At 43.4% G+C, this 20066-nt stretch overlaps 1 protein-coding gene across 1 annotated transcript in view; it reads left to right on the forward strand.

Moving 5' to 3' along the window:
* LOC139381010 (galactosidase, beta 1-like) overlaps positions 1-20066 on the forward strand; it is a 96715-nt gene that overhangs the window by 15264 nt on the left and 61385 nt on the right. The window contains exons 4-7 of the mRNA XM_071124239.1: positions 7655-7715; positions 8139-8233; positions 9272-9452; positions 11244-11302. Coding sequence (XP_070980340.1) covers positions 7655-7715; positions 8139-8233; positions 9272-9452; positions 11244-11302 — 396 coding nt within the window. The remainder of the gene's footprint in view (positions 1-7654; positions 7716-8138; positions 8234-9271; positions 9453-11243; positions 11303-20066) is intronic.

The following is a 20066-nucleotide window of genomic DNA, read 5'->3' on the forward strand; positions in this document are numbered from 1 at the left end:
GGGACTGTAGAGAGAGAGAGGGATGGAAGTCCTATTCTCACCTGGGGGACTGTAGAGAGAGAGAGGGATGGAAGTCCTATTCTCACCAAATCAAAATCAAATCAAATCAAATCAAATTTTATTTGTCACATACACATGGTTAGCAGATGTTAATGCGAGTGTAGCGAAATGCTTGTGCTTCTAGTTCCGACAATGCAGTAATAACCAACAAGTAATCTAACTAACAATTCCAAAACTACTGTCTTGTACACAGTGTAAGGGGATAAAGAATATGTACATAAGGATATATGAATGAGTGATGGTACAGAGCAGCATAGGCAAGATACAGTAGATGGTATCGAGTACAGTATGTACAAATGAGATGAGTATGTAAACAAAGTGGCATAGTTTAAAGTGGCTAGTGATACATGTATTACATAAGGATACAGTCGATGATATAGAGTACAGTATATACGTATGCATATGAGATGAATAATGTAGGGTAAGTAACATTATATAAGGTAGCATTGTTTAAAGTGGCTAGTGATATATTTACATCATTTCCCATCAATTCCCATTATTAAAGTGGCTGGAGTTGAGTCAGTGTCAGTGTGTTGGCAGCAGCCACTCAATGTTAGTGGTGGCTGTTTAACAGTCTGATGGCCTTGAGATAGAAGCTGTTTTTCAGTCTCTCGGTCCCAGCTTTGATGCACCTGTACTGACCTCGCCTTCTGGATGATAGCGGGGTGAACAGGCAGTGGCTCGGGTGGTTGATGTCCTTGATGATCTTTATGGCCTTCCTGTGACATCGGGTGGTGTAGGTGTCCTGGAGGGCAGGTAGTTTGACCCCGGTGATGCGTTGTGCAGACCTCACCACCCTCTGGAGAGCCTTACGGTTGAGGGCGGAGCAGTTGCCGTACCAGGCGGTGATACAGCCCGCCAGGATGCTCTCGATTGTGCATCTGTAGAAGTTTGTGAGTGCTTTTGGTGACAAGCCAAATTTCTTCAGCCTCCTGAGGTTGAAGAGGCGCTGCTGCGCCTTCTTCACAATGCTGTCTGTGTGAGTGGACCAATTCAGTTTGTCTGTGATGTGTATGCCGAGGAACTTAAAACTTGCTACCCTCTCCACTACTGTTCCATCGATGTGGATAGGGGGGTGTTCCCTCTGCTGTTTCCTGAAGTCCACAATCATCTCCTTAGTTTTGTTGACGTTGAGTGTGAGGTTATTTTCCTGACACCACACTCCGAGGGCCCTCACCTCCTCCCTGTAGGCCGTCTCGTCGTTGTTGGTAATCAAGCCTACCACTGTTGTGTCGTCCGCAAACTTGATGATTGAGTTGGAGGCGTGCGTGGCCACGCAGTCGTGGGTGAACAGGGAGTACAGGAGAGGGCTCAGAACGCACCCTTGTGGGGCCCCAGTGTTGAGGATCAGCGGGGAGGAGATGTTGTTGCCTACCCTCACCACCTGGGGGCGGCCCGTCAGGAAGTCCAGTACCCAGTTGCACAGGGCGGGGTCGAGACCCAGGGTCTCGAGCTTGATGACGAGCTTGGAGGGTACTATGGTGTTGAATGCCGAGCTGTAGTCAATGAACAGCATTCTCACATAGGTATTCCTCTTGTCCAGATGGGTTAGGGCAGTGTGCAGTGTGGTTGAGATTGCATCGTCTGTGGACCTATTTGGGCGGTAAGCAAATTGGAGTGGGTCTAGGGTGTCAGGTAGGGTGGAGGTGATATGGTCCTTGACTAGTCTCTCAAAGCACTTCATGATGACGGAAGTGAGTGCTACGGGGCGGTAGTCGTTTAACTCAGTTACCTTAGCTTTCTTGGGAACAGGAACAATGGTGGCCCTCTTGAAGCATGTGGGAACAGCAGACTGGTATAGGGATTGATTGAATATGTCCGTAAACACACCGGCCAGCTGGTCTGCGCATGCTCTGAGGGCGCGGCTGGGGATGCCGTCTGGGCCTGCAGCCTTGCGAGGGTTAACACGTTTAAATGTCTTACTCACCTCGGCTGCAGTGAAGGAGAGACCGCATGTTTTCGTTGCCGGCCGTGTCAGTGGCACTGTATTGTCCTCAAAGCGGGCAAAAAAGTTGTTTAGTCTGCCTGGGAGCAGGACATCCTGGTCCGTGACTGGGCTGGATTTCTTCCTGTAGTCCGTGATTGACTGTAGACCCTGCCACATGCCTCTTGTGTCTGAGCCGTTGAATTGAGATTCTACTTTGTCTCTGTACTGACGCTTAGCTTGTTTGATAGCCTTGCGGAGGGAATAGCTGCACTGTTTGTATTCGGTCATGTTACCAGACACCTTCCCCTGATTAAAAGCAGTGGTTCGCGCTTTCAGTTTCACGCGAATGCTGCCATCAATCCACGGTTTCTGGTTAGGGAATGTTTTAATCGTTGCTATGGGAACGACATCTTCAATGCACGTTCTAATGAACTCACACACCGAATCAGCGTATTCGTCAATGTTGTTGTCTGACGCAATACGAAACATGTCCCAGTCCACGTGGTGGAAGCAGTCTTGGAGTGTGGAGTCAGCTTGGTCGGACCAGCGTTGGACAGACCTCAGCGTGGGAGCCTCTTGTTTTAGTTTCTGTCTGTAGGCAGGGATCAACAAAATGGAGTCGTGGTCAGCTTTTCCGAAAGGGGGGCGGGGCAGGGCCTTATATGCGTCGCGGAAGTTAGAGTAACAATGATCCAACGTCTTTCCACCCCTGGTTGCGCAATCGATATGCTGATAAAATTTAGGGAGTCTTGTTTTCAGATTAGCCTTGTTAAAATCCCCAGCTACAATGAATGCAGCCTCCGGATGAATGTTTTCCAGTTTGCAAAGAGTTAAATAAATAAATAATAATAAATAATAATAATAAATGCGGTCTACATTTGATTGTGAGGAATTCTAAATCAGGTGAACAGAAGGATTTGAGTTCCTGTATGTTTCTTTCATCACACCATGTCACGTTAGTCATAAGGCATACGCCGCCACCCCTCTTCTTACCAGAAAGTTGTTTGTTTCTGTCTGCGCGATGTGTGGAGAAACCCGTTGGCTGCACCGCTTCGGATAGAGTCTCTCCAGTGAGCCACGTTTCCGTGAAGCAAAGAACGTTACAGTCTCTGATGTCCCTCTGGAATGCTACCCTTGCTCGGATTTCATCAACCTTGTTGTCAAGAGACTGGACATTGGCAAGAAGAATGCTAGGGAGTGGTGCACGATGTGCCCGTCTCCGGAGTCTGACCAGAAGACCGCCTCGTTTCCCTCTTTTTCGGAGTTGTTTTTTTTGGGGTCGCTGCATGGAATCCACTCAGTTGTCCTGTTTGTAGGGCAGAACACAGGATCCGCGTCGCGAAAAACATATTCTTGGTAGTACTGGGGGACTGGGGGACTGTAGAGAGAGAGGGAGGGATGGTTGTCCTATTCTCACCTGGGGGACTGTAGAGAGGGAGGGATGGAAGTCCTATTCTCACCTGGGGGACTGTAGAGAGGGATGGAAGTCCTATTCTCACCTGGGGGACTGTAGAGAGAGAGGGATGGAAGTCCTATTCTCACCTGGGGGACTGTAGAGAGAGAGAGGGATGGAAGTCCTATTCTCACCTGGGGGACTGTAGAGAGAGAGGGAGGGATGGAAGTCCTATTCTCACCTGGGGGACTGTAAAGAGAGAGAGGGATGGAAGTCCTATTCTCACCTGGGGGACTGTAGAGAGGGATGGAAGTCCTATTCTCACCTGGGGGACTGTAGAGAGAGAGAGGGATGGAAGTCCTATCCTCACCTGGGGGACTGTAGAGAGAGGGATGGAAGTCCTATTCTCACCTGGGGGACCGTAGAGAGAGAGAGGGAAGTCCTATTCTCACCTGGGGGACCGTAGAGAGAGAGGGATGGAAGTCCTATTCTCACCTGGGGGACTGTAGAGAGAGAGGGAGGGATGGAAGTCCTATTCTCACCTGGGGGACTGTAGAGAGGGATGGAAGTCCTATTCTCACCTGGGGGACTGTAGAGAGAGAGAGGGATGGAAGTCCTATTCTCACCTGGGGGACTGTAGAGAGAGGGATGGAAGTCCTATTCTCACCTGGGGGACTGTAGAGAGAGGGATGGAAGTCCTATTCTCACCTGGGGGACTGTAGAGAGAGAGAGGGATGGAAGTCCTATTCTCACCTGGGGGACTGTAGAGAGAGAGAGGGATGGAAGTCCTATTCTCACCTGGGGGACTGTAGAGAGAGAGGGATGGAAGTCCTATTCTCACCTGGGGGACTGTAGAGAGGGAGGGATGGAAGTCCTATTCTCACCTGGGGGACTGTAGAGAGGGATGGAAGTCCTATTCTCACCTGGGGGACTTTAGAGAGAGAGAGGGATGGAAGTCCTATTCTCACCTGGGGGACTGTAGAGAGAGGGATGGAAGTCCTATTCTCACCTGGGGGACTGTAGAGAGAGGGATGGAAGTCCTATTCTCACCTGGGGGACTGTAGAGGGAGGGATGGAAGTCCTATTCTCACCTGGGGGACTGTAGAGAGAGAGAGGGATGGAAGTCCTATTCTCACCTGGGGGACTGTAGAGAGAGAGAGGGATGGAAGTCCTATTCTCACCTGGGGGACTGTAGAGAGAGAGGGAGGGATGGTTGTCCTATTCTCACCTGGGGGACTGTAGAGAGGGAGGGATGGAAGTCCTATTCTCACCTGGGGGACTGTAGAGAGGGATGGAATTCCTATTCTCACCTGGGGGACTGTAGAGAGAGAGGGATGGAAGTCCTATTCTCACCTGGGGGACTGTAGAGAGAGAGAGGGATGGAAGTCCTATTCTCACCTGGGGGACTGTAGAGAGAGAGGGAGGGATGGAAGTCCTATTCTCACCTGGGGGACTGTAAAGAGAGAGAGGGATGGAAGTCCTATTCTCACCTGGGGGACTGTAGAGAGGGATGGAAGTCCTATTCTCACCTGGGGGATGGAAGTCCTATTCTCACCTGGGGGACTGTAGAGAGAGAGAGGGATGGAAGTCCTATCCTCACCTGGGGGACTGTAGAGAGAGGGATGGAAGTCCTATTCTCACCTGGGGGACCGTAGAGAGAGAGAGGGAAGTCCTATTCTCACCTGGGGGACCGTAGAGAGAGAGGGATGGAAGTCCTATTCTCACCTGGGGGACTGTAGAGAGAGAGGGAGGGATGGAAGTCCTATTCTCACCTGGGGGACTGTAGAGAGGGATGGAAGTCCTATTCTCACCTGGGGGACTGTAGAGAGAGAGAGGGATGGAAGTCCTATTCTCACCTGGGGGACTGTAGAGAGAGAGAGGGATGGAAGTCCTATTCTCACCTGGGGGACTGTAGAGATAGGGATGGAAGTCCTATTCTCACCTGGGGGACTGTAGAGAGAGAGAGGGATGGAAGTCCTATTCTCACCTGGGGGACTGTAGAGAGAGAGAGGGATGGAAGTCCTATTCTCACCTGGGGGACTGTAGAGAGAGGGATGGAAGTCTTATTCTCACCTGGGGGACTGTAGAGAGAGGGATGGAAGTCCTATTCTCACCTGGGGGACTGTAGAGAGAGAGAGGGATGGAAGTCCTATTCTCACCTGGGGGACTGTAGAGAGAGAGAGGGATGGAAGTCCTATTCTCACCTGGGGGACTGTAGAGAGAGAGAGGGATGGAAGTCCTATTCTCACCTGGGGGACTGTAGAGAGAGAGAGGGATGGAAGTCCTATTCTCACCTGGGGGACTGTAGAGAGAGAGGGATGGAAGTCCTATTCTCACCTGGGGGACTGTAGAGAGGGAGGGATGGAAGTCCTATTCTCACCTGGGGGACTGTAGAGAGAGAGGGATGGAAGTCCTATTCTCACCTGGGGGACTGTAGAGAGAGAGAGGGATGGAAGTCCTATTCTCACCTGGGGGACTGTAGAGAGAGGGATGGAAGTCCTATTCTCACCTGGGGGACTGTAGAGAGAGGGATGGAAGTCCTATTCTCACCTGGGGGACTGTAGAGGGAGGGATGGAAGTCCTATTCTCACCTGGGGGACTGTAGAGAGAGAGAGGGATGGAAGTCCTATTCTCACCTGGGGGACTGTAGAGAGAGAGAGGGATGGAAGTCCTATTCTCACCTGGGGGACTGTAGAGAGAGAGGGAGGGATGGTTGTCCTATTCTCACCTGGGGGACTGTAGAGAGGGAGGGATGGAAGTCCTATTCTCACCTGGGGGACTGTAGAGAGGGATGGAATTCCTATTCTCACCTGGGGGACTGTAGAGAGAGAGGGATGGAAGTCCTATTCTCACCTGGGGGACTGTAGAGAGAGAGAGGGATGGAAGTCCTATTCTCACCTGGGGGACTGTAGAGAGAGAGGGAGGGATGGAAGTCCTATTCTCACCTGGGGGACTGTAGAGAGAGAGAGGGATGGAAGTCCTATTCTCACCTGGGGGACTGTAGAGAGGGATGGAAGTCCTATTCTCACCTGGGGGACTGTAGAGAGAGAGAGGGATGGAAGTCCTATCCTCACCTGGGGGACTGTAGAGAGAGGGATGGAAGTCCTATTCTCACCTGGGGGACCGTAGAGAGAGAGAGGGAAGTCCTATTCTCACCTGGGGGACCGTAGAGAGAGAGGGATGGAAGTCCTATTCTCACCTGGGGGACTGTAGAGAGAGAGGGAGGGATGGAAGTCCTATTCTCACCTGGGGGACTGTAGAGAGGGATGGAAGTCCTATTCTCACCTGGGGGACTGTAGAGAGAGAGAGGGATGGAAGTCCTATTCTCACCTGGGGGACTGTAGAGAGAGGGATGGAAGTCCTATTCTCACCTGGGGGACTGTAGAGAGAGGGATGGAAGTCCTATTCTCACCTGGGGGACTGTAGAGAGAGAGAGGGATGGAAGTCCTATTCTCACCTGGGGGACTGTAGAGAGAGAGAGGGATGGAAGTCCTATTCTCACCTGGGGGACTGTAGAGAGAGAGGGATGGAAGTCCTATTCTCACCTGGGGGACTGTAGAGAGGGAGGGATGGAAGTCCTATTCTCACCTGGGGGACTGTAGAGAGGGATGGAAGTCCTATTCTCACCTGGGGGACTGTAGAGAGAGAGAGGGATGGAAGTCCTATTCTCACCTGGGGGACTGTAGAGAGAGAGAGAGGGATGGAAGTCCTATTCTCACCCGGGGGACTGTAGAGAGAGGGATGGAAGTCCTATTCTCACCTGGGGGACTGTAGAGAGGGATGGAAGTCCTATTCTCACCTGGGGGACTGTAGAGAGAGGGATGGAAGTCCTATTCTCACCTGGGGGACTGTAGCGAGGGATGGAAGTCCTATTCTCACCTGGGGGACTGTAGAGAGAGAGAGGGAAGTCCTATTCTCACCTGGGGGACTGTAGAGAGGGATGGAAGTCCTATTCTCACCTGGGGGACTGTAGAGGGAGGGATGGAAGTCCTATTCTCACCTGGGGGACTGTAGAGAGAGGGATGGAAGTCCTATTCTCACCTGGGGGACTGTAGAGAGGGATGGAAGTCCTATTCTCACCTGGGGGACTGTATAGAGAGAGGGATGGACACTAAAGAGTCAGAAAGAGGAGGGATGTTTTGGTGTCATGCACCACTGAGTAACAGATGTTGTTTTGACTCTCCTCTTCCCCTTTCTCTCACAGTGTGTCAGCTGACAGAAATATCTGAGTCATGCTTGTAGACAGAAGTTCATTAAGTTTCTGTCTCTTTCAGGGTGGTTTACCAGCTTGGTTGCTCCAGAAACCAAACATTGTACTTCGCTCAGCAGATACAGGTATCATAAAACCATACTGCCAGTACAATCCTGGAACACAGGTATCATAAAACCATACTGCCAGTACCATCCCTTTTACACATATGAGGAATCCAGTGTTCTGGTTGGCTGCTTGTGTTTAATCAGTGCTTAATCCAGAGTTCTGGTTGGCTGCTTGTGTTTAATCAGTGCTTAATCCAGAGTTCTGGTTGGCTGCTTGTGTTTAATCAGTGCTTAATCCAGTGTTCTGGTTGGCTGCTTGTGTTTAATCAGTGCTTAATCCAGTGTTCTGGTTGGCTGCTTGTGTTTAATCAGTGCGTAATCCAGTGTTCTGGTTGGCTGCTTGTGTTTAATCAGTGCTTAATCCGGAGTTCTGGTTGGCTGCTTGTGTTTAATCAGTGCTTAATCCAGTGTTCTGGTTGGCTGCTTGTGTCTTTGATCCAGACTACCTGGAGGCAGTGAACACCTGGATGGCAGTGCTGCTCCCAAAGATGAGGAGATGGTTGTATACAAACGGAGGGAACATTATCACTGTGCAGGTACAGTTGAAGTCTCAAGTTTACATACACCTTAGCCAAATACATTTCAAACTCAGTTTTTCACAATTCCTGATATTTAATCCTAGTAAAAATTCCCTGTTTTAGGTCAGTTAGGATCACCACTTTATTTAAAAAATGTGAAATGTCAGAATAATAGTAGAGTGATTTATTTCAGCTTTTATTTCTTTCCTCACATTCCCAGTGGGTCAGAAGTTTACATACATACATACACTCAATTAGTATTTGGTAGCATTGCCTTTAAATTGTTTAGCTTGGGTAGCCTTCCACAAACTTCCCACAATGAGTTGGGTGAATTTTGGCCCATTCTTCCTGACAGAGCTGGTGTAACAGAGTTAGGTTTGTGGGCCTCCTTGCTCGCACACGCTTTTTCAGCTCTGCCCACAGATGTTCTATGAGATTCAGGTCAGGGCTTTGATGGTCACTCCAATACCTTGACTTTGTTGTCCTTAAGCCATTTCGCCACAACTTTGGAAGTATGCTTGGGTTCATTGTCCATTTGGAAGACCCATTTGTGACCAAGCTTTAACTTCCTGACTGATGTCTTGAGATGTTTCTTCAATATATCCACATAATTGTCCTACCTCATGATGCCATCTATTTTGTGAAGTGCACCAGACCCTCCTGCAGCAAAGCATCCCCACAACATGATGCTGCCACCCCCGTGCTTCACAGTTGGGATGGTATTCTTCAGCTTGCAAGCCTCCCCCTTTTTCCTCCAAACATAACGATGGTCATTATGGCCAAACAGTTCTATTCCTGTTTCATCAGACCAGAGGACATTTAAGTATATTTGTCCCCATGTGAAGTTGCAAACAATTGTTGGAAATATTACTTGTGTCATGCCCTAACCGACTTGCCAAAACTATAGTTTAACAAGAAATGTGTGGAGTGGTTGAAAAACGAGTTTCAATCTCCAACCTAAGTGTATGTAAACTTCCGACTTCAACTGTAGAGTCATTGTGCTCAGGAATGAATCCTTGATCCGGTTCTTTTCGTTCCTTCCTGTGACTCCACCAGGTAGAGAATGAGTATGGGAGCTACTATACGTGTGACTACAACTACATGCGGCATCTGAGGACCCTGTTCCAGTTCTTCCTGGGGGACAAAACTGTTCTCTTCACAACCGACGGGAACACGGACCGGGAAATGACCTGCGGGACCCTGGAGGGAATGTACGCCACTATAGACTTTGGGACAGGTAGGAACAGGACAGGTAGGAACAGGACAGGCAGGAACAGGACAGGTAGGGACAGGACAGGTAGGAACAGGACAGGCAGGAACAGGACAGGCAGGAACAGGACAGGTAGGAACAGGACAGGTAGGAACAGGACAGGTAGGAACAGGACAGGTAGGAACAGGACAGGCAGGAACAGGACAGGTAGGAAAACAGGACAGGTAGGAACAGGAGAGGCAGAAACAGGACAGGCAGGAACAGGACAGGTAGGAACAGGACAGGTAGGAACAGGACAGGTAGGAACAGGACAAGCAGGAACAGGACAGGCAGGAACAGGACAGGTAGGAACAGGACAGGTAGGAACAGGACAGGTAGGAACAGGACAGGCAGGAACAGGACAGGTAGGAAAACAGGACAGGTAGGAACAGGAGAGGCAGAAACAGGACAGGCAGGAACAGGACAGGTAGGAACAGGACAGGTAGGAACAGGACAGGTAGGAACAGGACAAGCAGGAACAGGACAGGCAGGAACAGGTCAGGTAGGAACAGGACAGGTAGGAACAGGACAGGTAGGAACAGGACAGGCAGGGAGTCGAGGAGCAGAGAGGTGTTGTAACAGAGTTGAGGAACAGAGAGGTGTTGTAACAGAGTTGAGGAACAGAGAGGTGTTGTAACAGAGTTGAGGAACAGGAACAGAGAGGTGTTGTAACAGAGTCGAGGAACAGGAGCAGAGAGGTGTTGTAACAGAGTCGAGGAACAGGAACAGAGAGATGTTGTAGCAGAGTTGAGGAACAGGAACAGAGAGGTGTTGTAGCAGAGTTGAGGAACAGGAACAGAGAGGTGTTGTAACAGAGTTGAGGAACAGGAACAGAGAGGTGTTGTAACAGAGTTGAGGAACAGGAGCAGAGAGGTGTTGTAACAGAGTTGAGGAACAGAGAGGTGTTGTAGCAGAGTTGAGGAACAGGAGCAGAGAGGTGTTGTAGCAGAGTTGAGGAACAGGAACAGAGAGGTGTTGTAACAGAGTTGAGGAACAGAGGTGTTGTAACAGAGTTGAGGAACAGGAACAGAGAGGTGTTGTAGCAGAGTTGAGGAACAGGAACAGAGAGGTGTTGTAACAGAGTTGAGGAACAGAGAGGTGTTGTAACAGAGTCGAGGAACAGGAGCAGAGAGGTGTTGTAACAGAGTTGAGGAACAGGAATAGAGAGGTGTTGTAACAGAGTTGAGGAAAAGAGAGGTGTTGTAACAGAGTTGAGGAACAGGAACAGAGAGGTGTTGTAACAGAGTTGAGGAACAGGAGCAGAGAGGTGTGGTAGCAGAGTTGAGGAACAGGAGAAGAGAGGTGTGGTAGCAGAGTCGAGGAACAGGAGCAGAGAGGTGTTGTAACAGAGTTGAGGAACAGGAACAGAGAGGTGTTGTAACAGAGTTGAGGAACAGGAGCAGAGAGGTGTTGTAACAGAGTTGAGGAACAGGAGAAGAGAGGTGTGGTAGCAGAGTCGAGGAACAGGAACAGAGAGGTGTTGTAGCAGAGTTGAGGAACAGGAACAGAGAGGTGTTGTAACAGAGTTGAGGAACAGGAGCAGAGAGGTGTTGTAACAGAGTTGAGGAACAGGAACAGAGAGGTGTTGTAACAGAGTTGAGGAACAGGAACAGAGAGGTGTTGTAACAGATTCGAGGAACAGGAACAGAGAGGTGTTGTAACAGAGTTGAGGAACAGGAACAGAGAGGTGTTGTAACAGAGTTGAGGAACAGAGAGGAGTTGTTACATAGTTGCCAGCACATCGTTTTTAAAAGGCCCCTTCTTTTGTTCTCCGCTCAGACGTCAACATATCCCAAGCTTTTAGTCGGCAGAGGAGATTTGAACCAAGAGGCCCTCTGGTGAGAAGTCGTTTTTACAACTTCATATATTAGATGTTGATGTAGTACCATGACCAGACTAAACTATTAGATGATGATGTAGTACCATGACCAGACTAAACTATTAGATGATGATGTAGTACCATGACCAGACTAAACTATTAGATGATGTAGTACCATGACCAGACTAAACTATTAGATGTTGATGATGTAGTACCATGACCAGACTAAACTATTAGATGTTGATGTAGTACCATGACCAGACTAAACTATTAGATGATGATGATGTAGTACCATGACCAGACTAAACTATTAGATGTTGATGTAGTACCATGACCAGACTAAACTATTAGATGATGATGTATTACCTCGACCAGACTAAACTATTAGATGATGATGTAGTACCATGACCAGACTAAACTATTAGATGATGATGATGTAGTACCATGACCAGACTAAACTATTAGATGATGATGATGTAGTACCATGACCAGACTAAACTATTAGATGATGATGATGTAGTACCATGACCAGACTAAACTATTAGATGATGATGATGTAGTACCATGACCAGACTAAACTATTAGATGATGATGATGTAGTACCATGACCAGACTAAACTATTAGATGATGATGATGTAGTACCATGACCAGACTAAACTATTAGATGATGATGTAGTACCATGACCAGACTAAACTATTAGATGATGATGATGTAGTACCATGACCAGACTAAACTATTAGATGATGATGTAGTACCATGACCAGACTAAACTATTAGATGATGTAGTACCATGACCAGACTAAACTATTAGATGATGATGATGTAGTACCATGACCAGACTAAACTATTAGATGATGATGTAGTACCATGACCAGACTAAACTATTAGATGATGATGATGTAGTACCATGACCAGACTAAACTATTAGATGATGATGTAGTACCATGACCAGACTAAACTATTAGATGATGATGATGTAGTACCATGACCAGACTAAACTATTAGATGATGATGTAGTACCATGACCAGACTAAACTATTAGATGTTGATGTAGTACCATGACCAGACTAAACTATTAGATGATGTAGTACCATGACCAGACTAAACTATTAGATGTTGATGATGTAGTACCATGACCAGACTAAACTATTAGATGATGATGTAGTACCATGACCAGACTAAACTATTAGATGATGATGTAGTACCATGACCAGACTAAACTATTAGATGATGATGTAGTACCATGACCAGACTAAACTATTAGATGATGTAGTACCATGACCAGACTAATCTATTAGATGATGATGTAGTACCATGACCAGACTAAACTATTAGATGATGTAGTACCATGACCAGACTAAACTATTAGATGATGATGTAGTACCATGACCAGACTAAACTATTAGATGATGATGTAGTACCATGACCAGACTAAACTATTAGATGATGATGATGTAGTACCATGACCAGACTAAACTATTAGATGATGTAGTACCATGACCAGACTAAACTATTAGATATGTAGTACCATGACCAGACTAAACTATTAGATGATGATTATGTAGTACCATGACCAGACTAAACTATTAGATGATGATGTAGTACCATGACCAGACTAAACTATTAGATGATGATGATGTAGTACCATGACCAGACTAAACTATTAGATGATGTAGTACCATGACCAGACTAAACTATTAGATGATGATGATGTAGTACCATGACCAGACTAAACTATTAGATGATGATGTAGTACCATGACCAGACTAAACTATTAGATGATGTAGTACCATGACCAGACTAAACTATTAGATGATGATGATGTAGTACCATGACCAGACTAAACTATTAGATGATGATGTAGTACCATGACCAGACTAAACTATTAGATGATGATGATGTAGTACCATGACCAGACTAAACTATTAGATGATGATGTAGTACCATGACCAGACTAAACTATTAGATGATGTTGATGTAGTACCATGACCAGACTAAACTATTAGATGATGATGATGTAGTACCATGACCAGACTAAACTATTAGATGATGATGATGTAGTACCATGACCAGACTAAACTATTAGATGATGATGATGTAGTACCATGACCAGACTAAACTATTAGATGATGATGTAGTACCATGACCAGACTAAACTATTAGATGATGATGATGTAGTACCATGACCAGACTAAACTATTAGATGATGATGTAGTACCATGACCAGACTAAACTATTAGATGATGATGATGTAGTACCATGACCAGACTAAACTATTAGATGATGATGTAGTACCATGACCAGACTAAACTATTAGATGTTGATGTAGTACCATGACCAGACTAAACTATTAGATGATGTAGTACCATGACCAGACTAAACTATTAGATGTTGATGATGTAGTACCATGACCAGACTAAACTATTAGATGATGATGTAGTACCATGACCAGACTAAACTATTAGATGATGATGTAGTACCATGACCAGACTAAACTATTAGATGATGATGTAGTACCATGACCAGACTAAACTATTAGATGATGTAGTACCATGACCAGACTAATCTATTAGATGATGATGTAGTACCATGACCAGACTAAACTATTAGATGATGTAGTACCATGACCAGACTAAACTATTAGATGATGATGTAGTACCATGACCAGACTAAACTATTAGATGATGATGTAGTACCATGACCAGACTAAACTATTAGATGATGATGATGTAGTACCATGACCAGACTAAACTATTAGATGATGTAGTACCATGACCAGACTAAACTATTAGATGATGATGTAGTACCATGACCAGACTAAACTATTAGATGATGATGTAGTACCATGACCAGACTAAACTATTAGATGATGTAGTACCATGACCAGACTAAACTATTAGATGATGTAGTACCATGACCAGACTAAACTATTAGATGATGTAGTACCATGACCAGACTAAACTATTAGATGATGATGATGTAGTACCATGACCAGACTAAACTATTAGATGATGATGATATAGTACCATGACCAGACTAAACTGTTAGATGATGATGTAGTTCCATGACCAGACTAAACTATTAGATGATGTAGTACCATGACCAGACTAAACTATTAGATGTTGATGTAGTACCATGACCAGACTAAACTATTAGATGTTGATGTAGTACCATGACCAGACTAAACTATTAGATGATGTAGTACCATGACCAGACTAAACTATTAGATGATGTAGTACCATGACCAGACTAAACTATTAGATGATGTGGTACCATGACCAGACTAAACTGTTAGATGATGATGTAGTACCATGACCAGACTAAACTATTAGATGATGATGTAGTACCATGACCAGACTAAACTATTAGATGATGATGTAGTACCATGACCAGACTAAACTATTAGATGATGATTATGTAGTACCATGACCAGACTAAACTATTAGGTGTTGATGTAGTACCATGACCAGACTAAACTATTAGATGATGTAGTACCATGACCAGACTAAACTGTTAGATGATGATGTAGTTCCATGACCAGACTAAACTATTAGATGATGTAGTACCATGACCAGACTAAACTATTAGATGTTGATGTAGTACCATGACCAGACTAAACTATTAGATGTTGATGTAGTACCATGACCAGACTAAACTATTAGATGATGTAGTACCATGACCAGACTAAACTATTAGATGATGTAGTACCATGACCAGACTAAACTATTAGATGATGATGTAGTACCATGACCAGACTAAACTGTTAGATGATGATGTAGTACCATGACCAGACTAAACTATTAGATGATGATGTAGTACCATGACCAGACTAAACTATTAGATGATGATGTAGTACCATGACCAGACTAAACTATTAGATGATGATGTAGTACCATGACCAGACTAAACTATTAGGTGTTGATGTAGTACCATGACCAGACTAAACTATTAGATGATGTAGTACCATGACCAGACTAAACTATTAGATGATGATGTAGTACCATGACCAGACTAAACTATTATATGATGATGTAGTACCATGACCAGACTAAACTATTAGATGATGATGTAGTTCCATGACCAGACTAAACTATTAGATGATGATGTAGTTCCATGACCAGACTAAACTATTATATGATGATGTAGTACCATGACCAGACTAAACTATAAGATGATAATGTAGTACCATGACCAGACTAAACTATTAGATGATGATGTATTTCCATGACCAGACTAAACTATTAGATGATGATGTAGTTCCATGACCAGACTAAACTATTATATGATGATGTAGTACCATGACCAGACTAAACTATAAGATGATGACGTAGTACCATGACCAGACTAAACTATTAGATGATGATGTAGTACCATGACCAGACTAAACTATTAGATGATGTAGTACCATGACCAGACTAAACTGTTAGATGATGTAGTACCATGACCAGACTAAACTATAAGATGATGATGTAGTACCATGACCAGACTAAACTATTAGATGATGATGTAGTACCATGACCAGACTAAACTATTAGATGATGATGATGTAGTACCATGACCAGACTAAACTATTAGATGATGTAGTACCATGACCAGACTAAACTATTAGATGATGATGTAGTACCATGACCAGACTAAACTATTAGATGATGATGTAGTACCATGACCAGACTAAACTATTAGATGATGATGATGTAGTACCATGACCAGACTAAACTATTAGATGATGATGATGTAGTACCATGACCAGACTAAACTATTAGATGATGATGATGTAGTACCATGACCAGACTAAACTATTAGATGATGATGTAGTACCATGACCAGACTAAACTATTAGATGTTGATGTAGTACCATGACCAGACTAAACTATTAGATGATGTAGTACCATGACCAGACTAAACTATTAGATGTTGATGATGTAGTACCATGACCAGACTAAACTATTAGATGATGATGTAGTACCATGACCAGACTAAACTATTAGATGATGATGTAGTACCATGACCAGACTAAACTATTAGATGATGATGTAGTACCATGACCAGACTAAACTATTAGATGATGTAGTACCATGACCAGACTAATCTATTAGATGATGATGTAGTACCATGACCAGACTAAACTTTTAGATGATGTAGTACCATGACCAGACTAAACTATTAGATGATGATGTAGTACCATGACCAGACTAAACTATTAGATGATGATGATGTAGTACCATGACCAGACTAAACTATTAGATGATGTAGTACCATGACCAGACTAAACTATTAGATATGTAGTACCATGACCAGACTAAACTATTAGATGATGATTATGTAGTACCATGACCAGACTAAACTATTAGATGATGATGTAGTACCATGACCAGACTAAACTATTAGATGATGATGATGTAGTACCATGACCAGACTAAACTATTAGATGATGTAGTACCATGACCAGACTAAACTATTAGATGATGATGATGTAGTACCATGACCAGACTAAACTATTAGATGATGATGTAGTACCATGACCAGACTAAACTATTAGATGATGTAGTACCATGACCAGACTAAACTATTAGATGATGATGATGTAGTACCATGACCAGACTAAACTATTAGATGATGATGTAGTACCATGACCAGACTAAACTATTAGATGATGATGATGTAGTACCATGACCAGACTAAACTATTAGATGATGATGTAGTACCATGACCAGACTAAACTATTAGATGATGTTGATGTAGTACCATGACCAGACTAAACTATTAGATGATGATGATGTAGTACCATGACCAGACTAAACTATTAGATGATGATGATGTAGTACCATGACCAGACTAAACTATTAGATGATGATGATGTAGTACCATGACCAGACTAAACTATTAGATGATGATGTAGTACCATGACCAGACTAAACTATTAGATGATGATGATGTAGTACCATGACCAGACTAAACTATTAGATGATGATGTAGTACCATGACCAGACTAAACTATTAGATGATGATGATGTAGTACCATGACCAGACTAAACTATTAGATGATGATGTAGTACCATGACCAGACTAAACTATTAGATGTTGATGTAGTACCATGACCAGACTAAACTATTAGATGATGTAGTACCATGACCAGACTAAACTATTAGATGTTGATGATGTAGTACCATGACCAGACTAAACTATTAGATGATGATGTAGTACCATGACCAGACTAAACTATTAGATGATGATGTAGTACCATGACCAGACTAAACTATTAGATGATGATGTAGTACCATGACCAGACTAAACTATTAGATGATGTAGTACCATGACCAGACTAATCTATTAGATGATGATGTAGTACCATGACCAGACTAAACTATTAGATGATGTAGTACCATGACCAGACTAAACTATTAGATGATGATGTAGTACCATGACCAGACTAAACTATTAGATGATGATGATGTAGTACCATGACCAGACTAAACTATTAGATGATGTAGTACCATGACCAGACTAAACTATTAGATATGTAGTACCATGACCAGACTAAACTATTAGATGATGATTATGTAGTACCATGACCAGACTAAACTATTAGATGATGATGTAGTACCATGACCAGACTAAACTATTAGATGATGATGATGTAGTACCATGACCAGACTAAACTATTAGATGATGTAGTACCATGACCAGACTAAACTATTAGATGATGATGTAGTACCATGACCAGACTAAACTATTAGATGATGATGTAGTACCATGACCAGACTAAACTATTAGATGATGTAGTACCATGACCAGACTAAACTATTAGATGATGTAGTACCATGACCAGACTAAACTATTAGATGATGTAGTACCATGACCAGACTAAACTATTAGATGATGATGATGTAGTGCCATGACCAGACTAAACTATTAGATGATGATGATATAGTACCATGACCAGACTAAACTGTTAGATGATGATGTAGTTCCATGACCAGACTAAACTATTAGATGATGTAGTACCATGACCAGACTAAACTATTAGATGTTGATGTAGTACCATGACCAGACTAAACTATTAGATGTTGATGTAGTACCATGACCAGACTAAACTATTAGATGATGTAGTACCATGACCAGACTAAACTATTAGATGATGTAGTACCATGACCAGACTAAACTATTAGATGATGTAGTACCATGACCAGACTAAACTGTTAGATGATGATGTAGTACCATGACCAGACTAAACTATTAGATGATGATGTAGTACCATGACCAGACTAAACTATTAGGTGTTGATGTAGTACCATGACCAGACTAAACTATTAGATGATGTAGTACCATGACCAGACTAAACTATTAGATGATGATGTAGTACCATGACCAGACTAAACTATTATATGATGATGTAGTACCATGACCAGACTAAACTATTAGATGATGATGTAGTTCCATGACCAGACTAAACTATTAGATGATGATGTAGTTCCATGACCAGACTAAACTATTATATGATGATGTAGTACCATGACCAGACTAAACTATAAGATGATAATGTAGTACCATGACCAGACTAAACTATTAGATGATGATGTATTTCCATGACCAGACTAAACTATTAGATGATGATGTAGTTCCATGACCAGACTAAACTATTATATGATGATGTAGTACCATGACCAGACTAAACTATAAGATGATGACGTAGTACCATGACCAGACTAAACTATTAGATGATGATGTAGTACCATGACCAGACTAAACTATTAGATGATGTAGTACCATGACCAGACTAAACTGTTAGATGATGTAGTACCATGACCAGACTAAACTATAAGATGATGATGTAGTACCATGACCAGACTAAACTATTAGATGATGATGTAGTACCATGACCAGACTAAACTATTAGATGATGATGATGTAGTACCATGACCAGACTAAACTATTAGATGATGTAGTACCATGACCAGACTAAACTATTAGATGATGATGTAGTACCATGACCAGACTAAACTATTAGATGATGATGTAGTACCATGACCAGACTAAACTATTAGATGATGATGATGTAGTACCATGACCAGACTAAACTATTAGATGATGATGATGTAGTACCATGACCAGACTAAACTATTAGATGATGATGATGTAGTACCATGACCAGACTAAACTATTAGATGATGATGTAGTACCATGACCAGACTAAACTATTAGATGTTGATGTAGTACCATGACCAGACTAAACTATTAGATGATGTAGTACCATGACCAGACTAAACTATTAGATGTTGATGATGTAGTACCATGACCAGACTAAACTATTAGATGATGATGTAGTACCATGACCAGACTAAACTATTAGATGATGATGTAGTACCATGACCAGACTAAACTATTAGATGATGTAGTACCATGACCAGACTAAACTATTAGATGATGATGTAGTACCATGACCAGACTAAACTATTAGATGATGATGTAGTACCATGACCAGACTAAACTATTAGATGATGATGATGTAGTACCATGACCAGACTAAACTATTAGATGATGTAGTACCATGACCAGACTAAACTATTAGATATGTAGTACCATGACCAGACTAAACTATTAGATGATGATTATGTAGTACCATGACCAGACTAAACTATTAGATGATGATGTAGTACCATGACCAGACTAAACTATTAGATGATGATGATGTAGTACCATGACCAGACTAAACTATTAGATGATGATGATGTAGTACCATGACCAGACTAAACTATTAGATGATGTAGTACCATGACCAGA

This window comes from Oncorhynchus clarkii, chromosome 22 (genome assembly GCF_045791955.1).
Source record: "Oncorhynchus clarkii lewisi isolate Uvic-CL-2024 chromosome 22, UVic_Ocla_1.0, whole genome shotgun sequence".
NCBI classification, from domain to species: domain Eukaryota; kingdom Metazoa; phylum Chordata; class Actinopteri; order Salmoniformes; family Salmonidae; genus Oncorhynchus; species Oncorhynchus clarkii.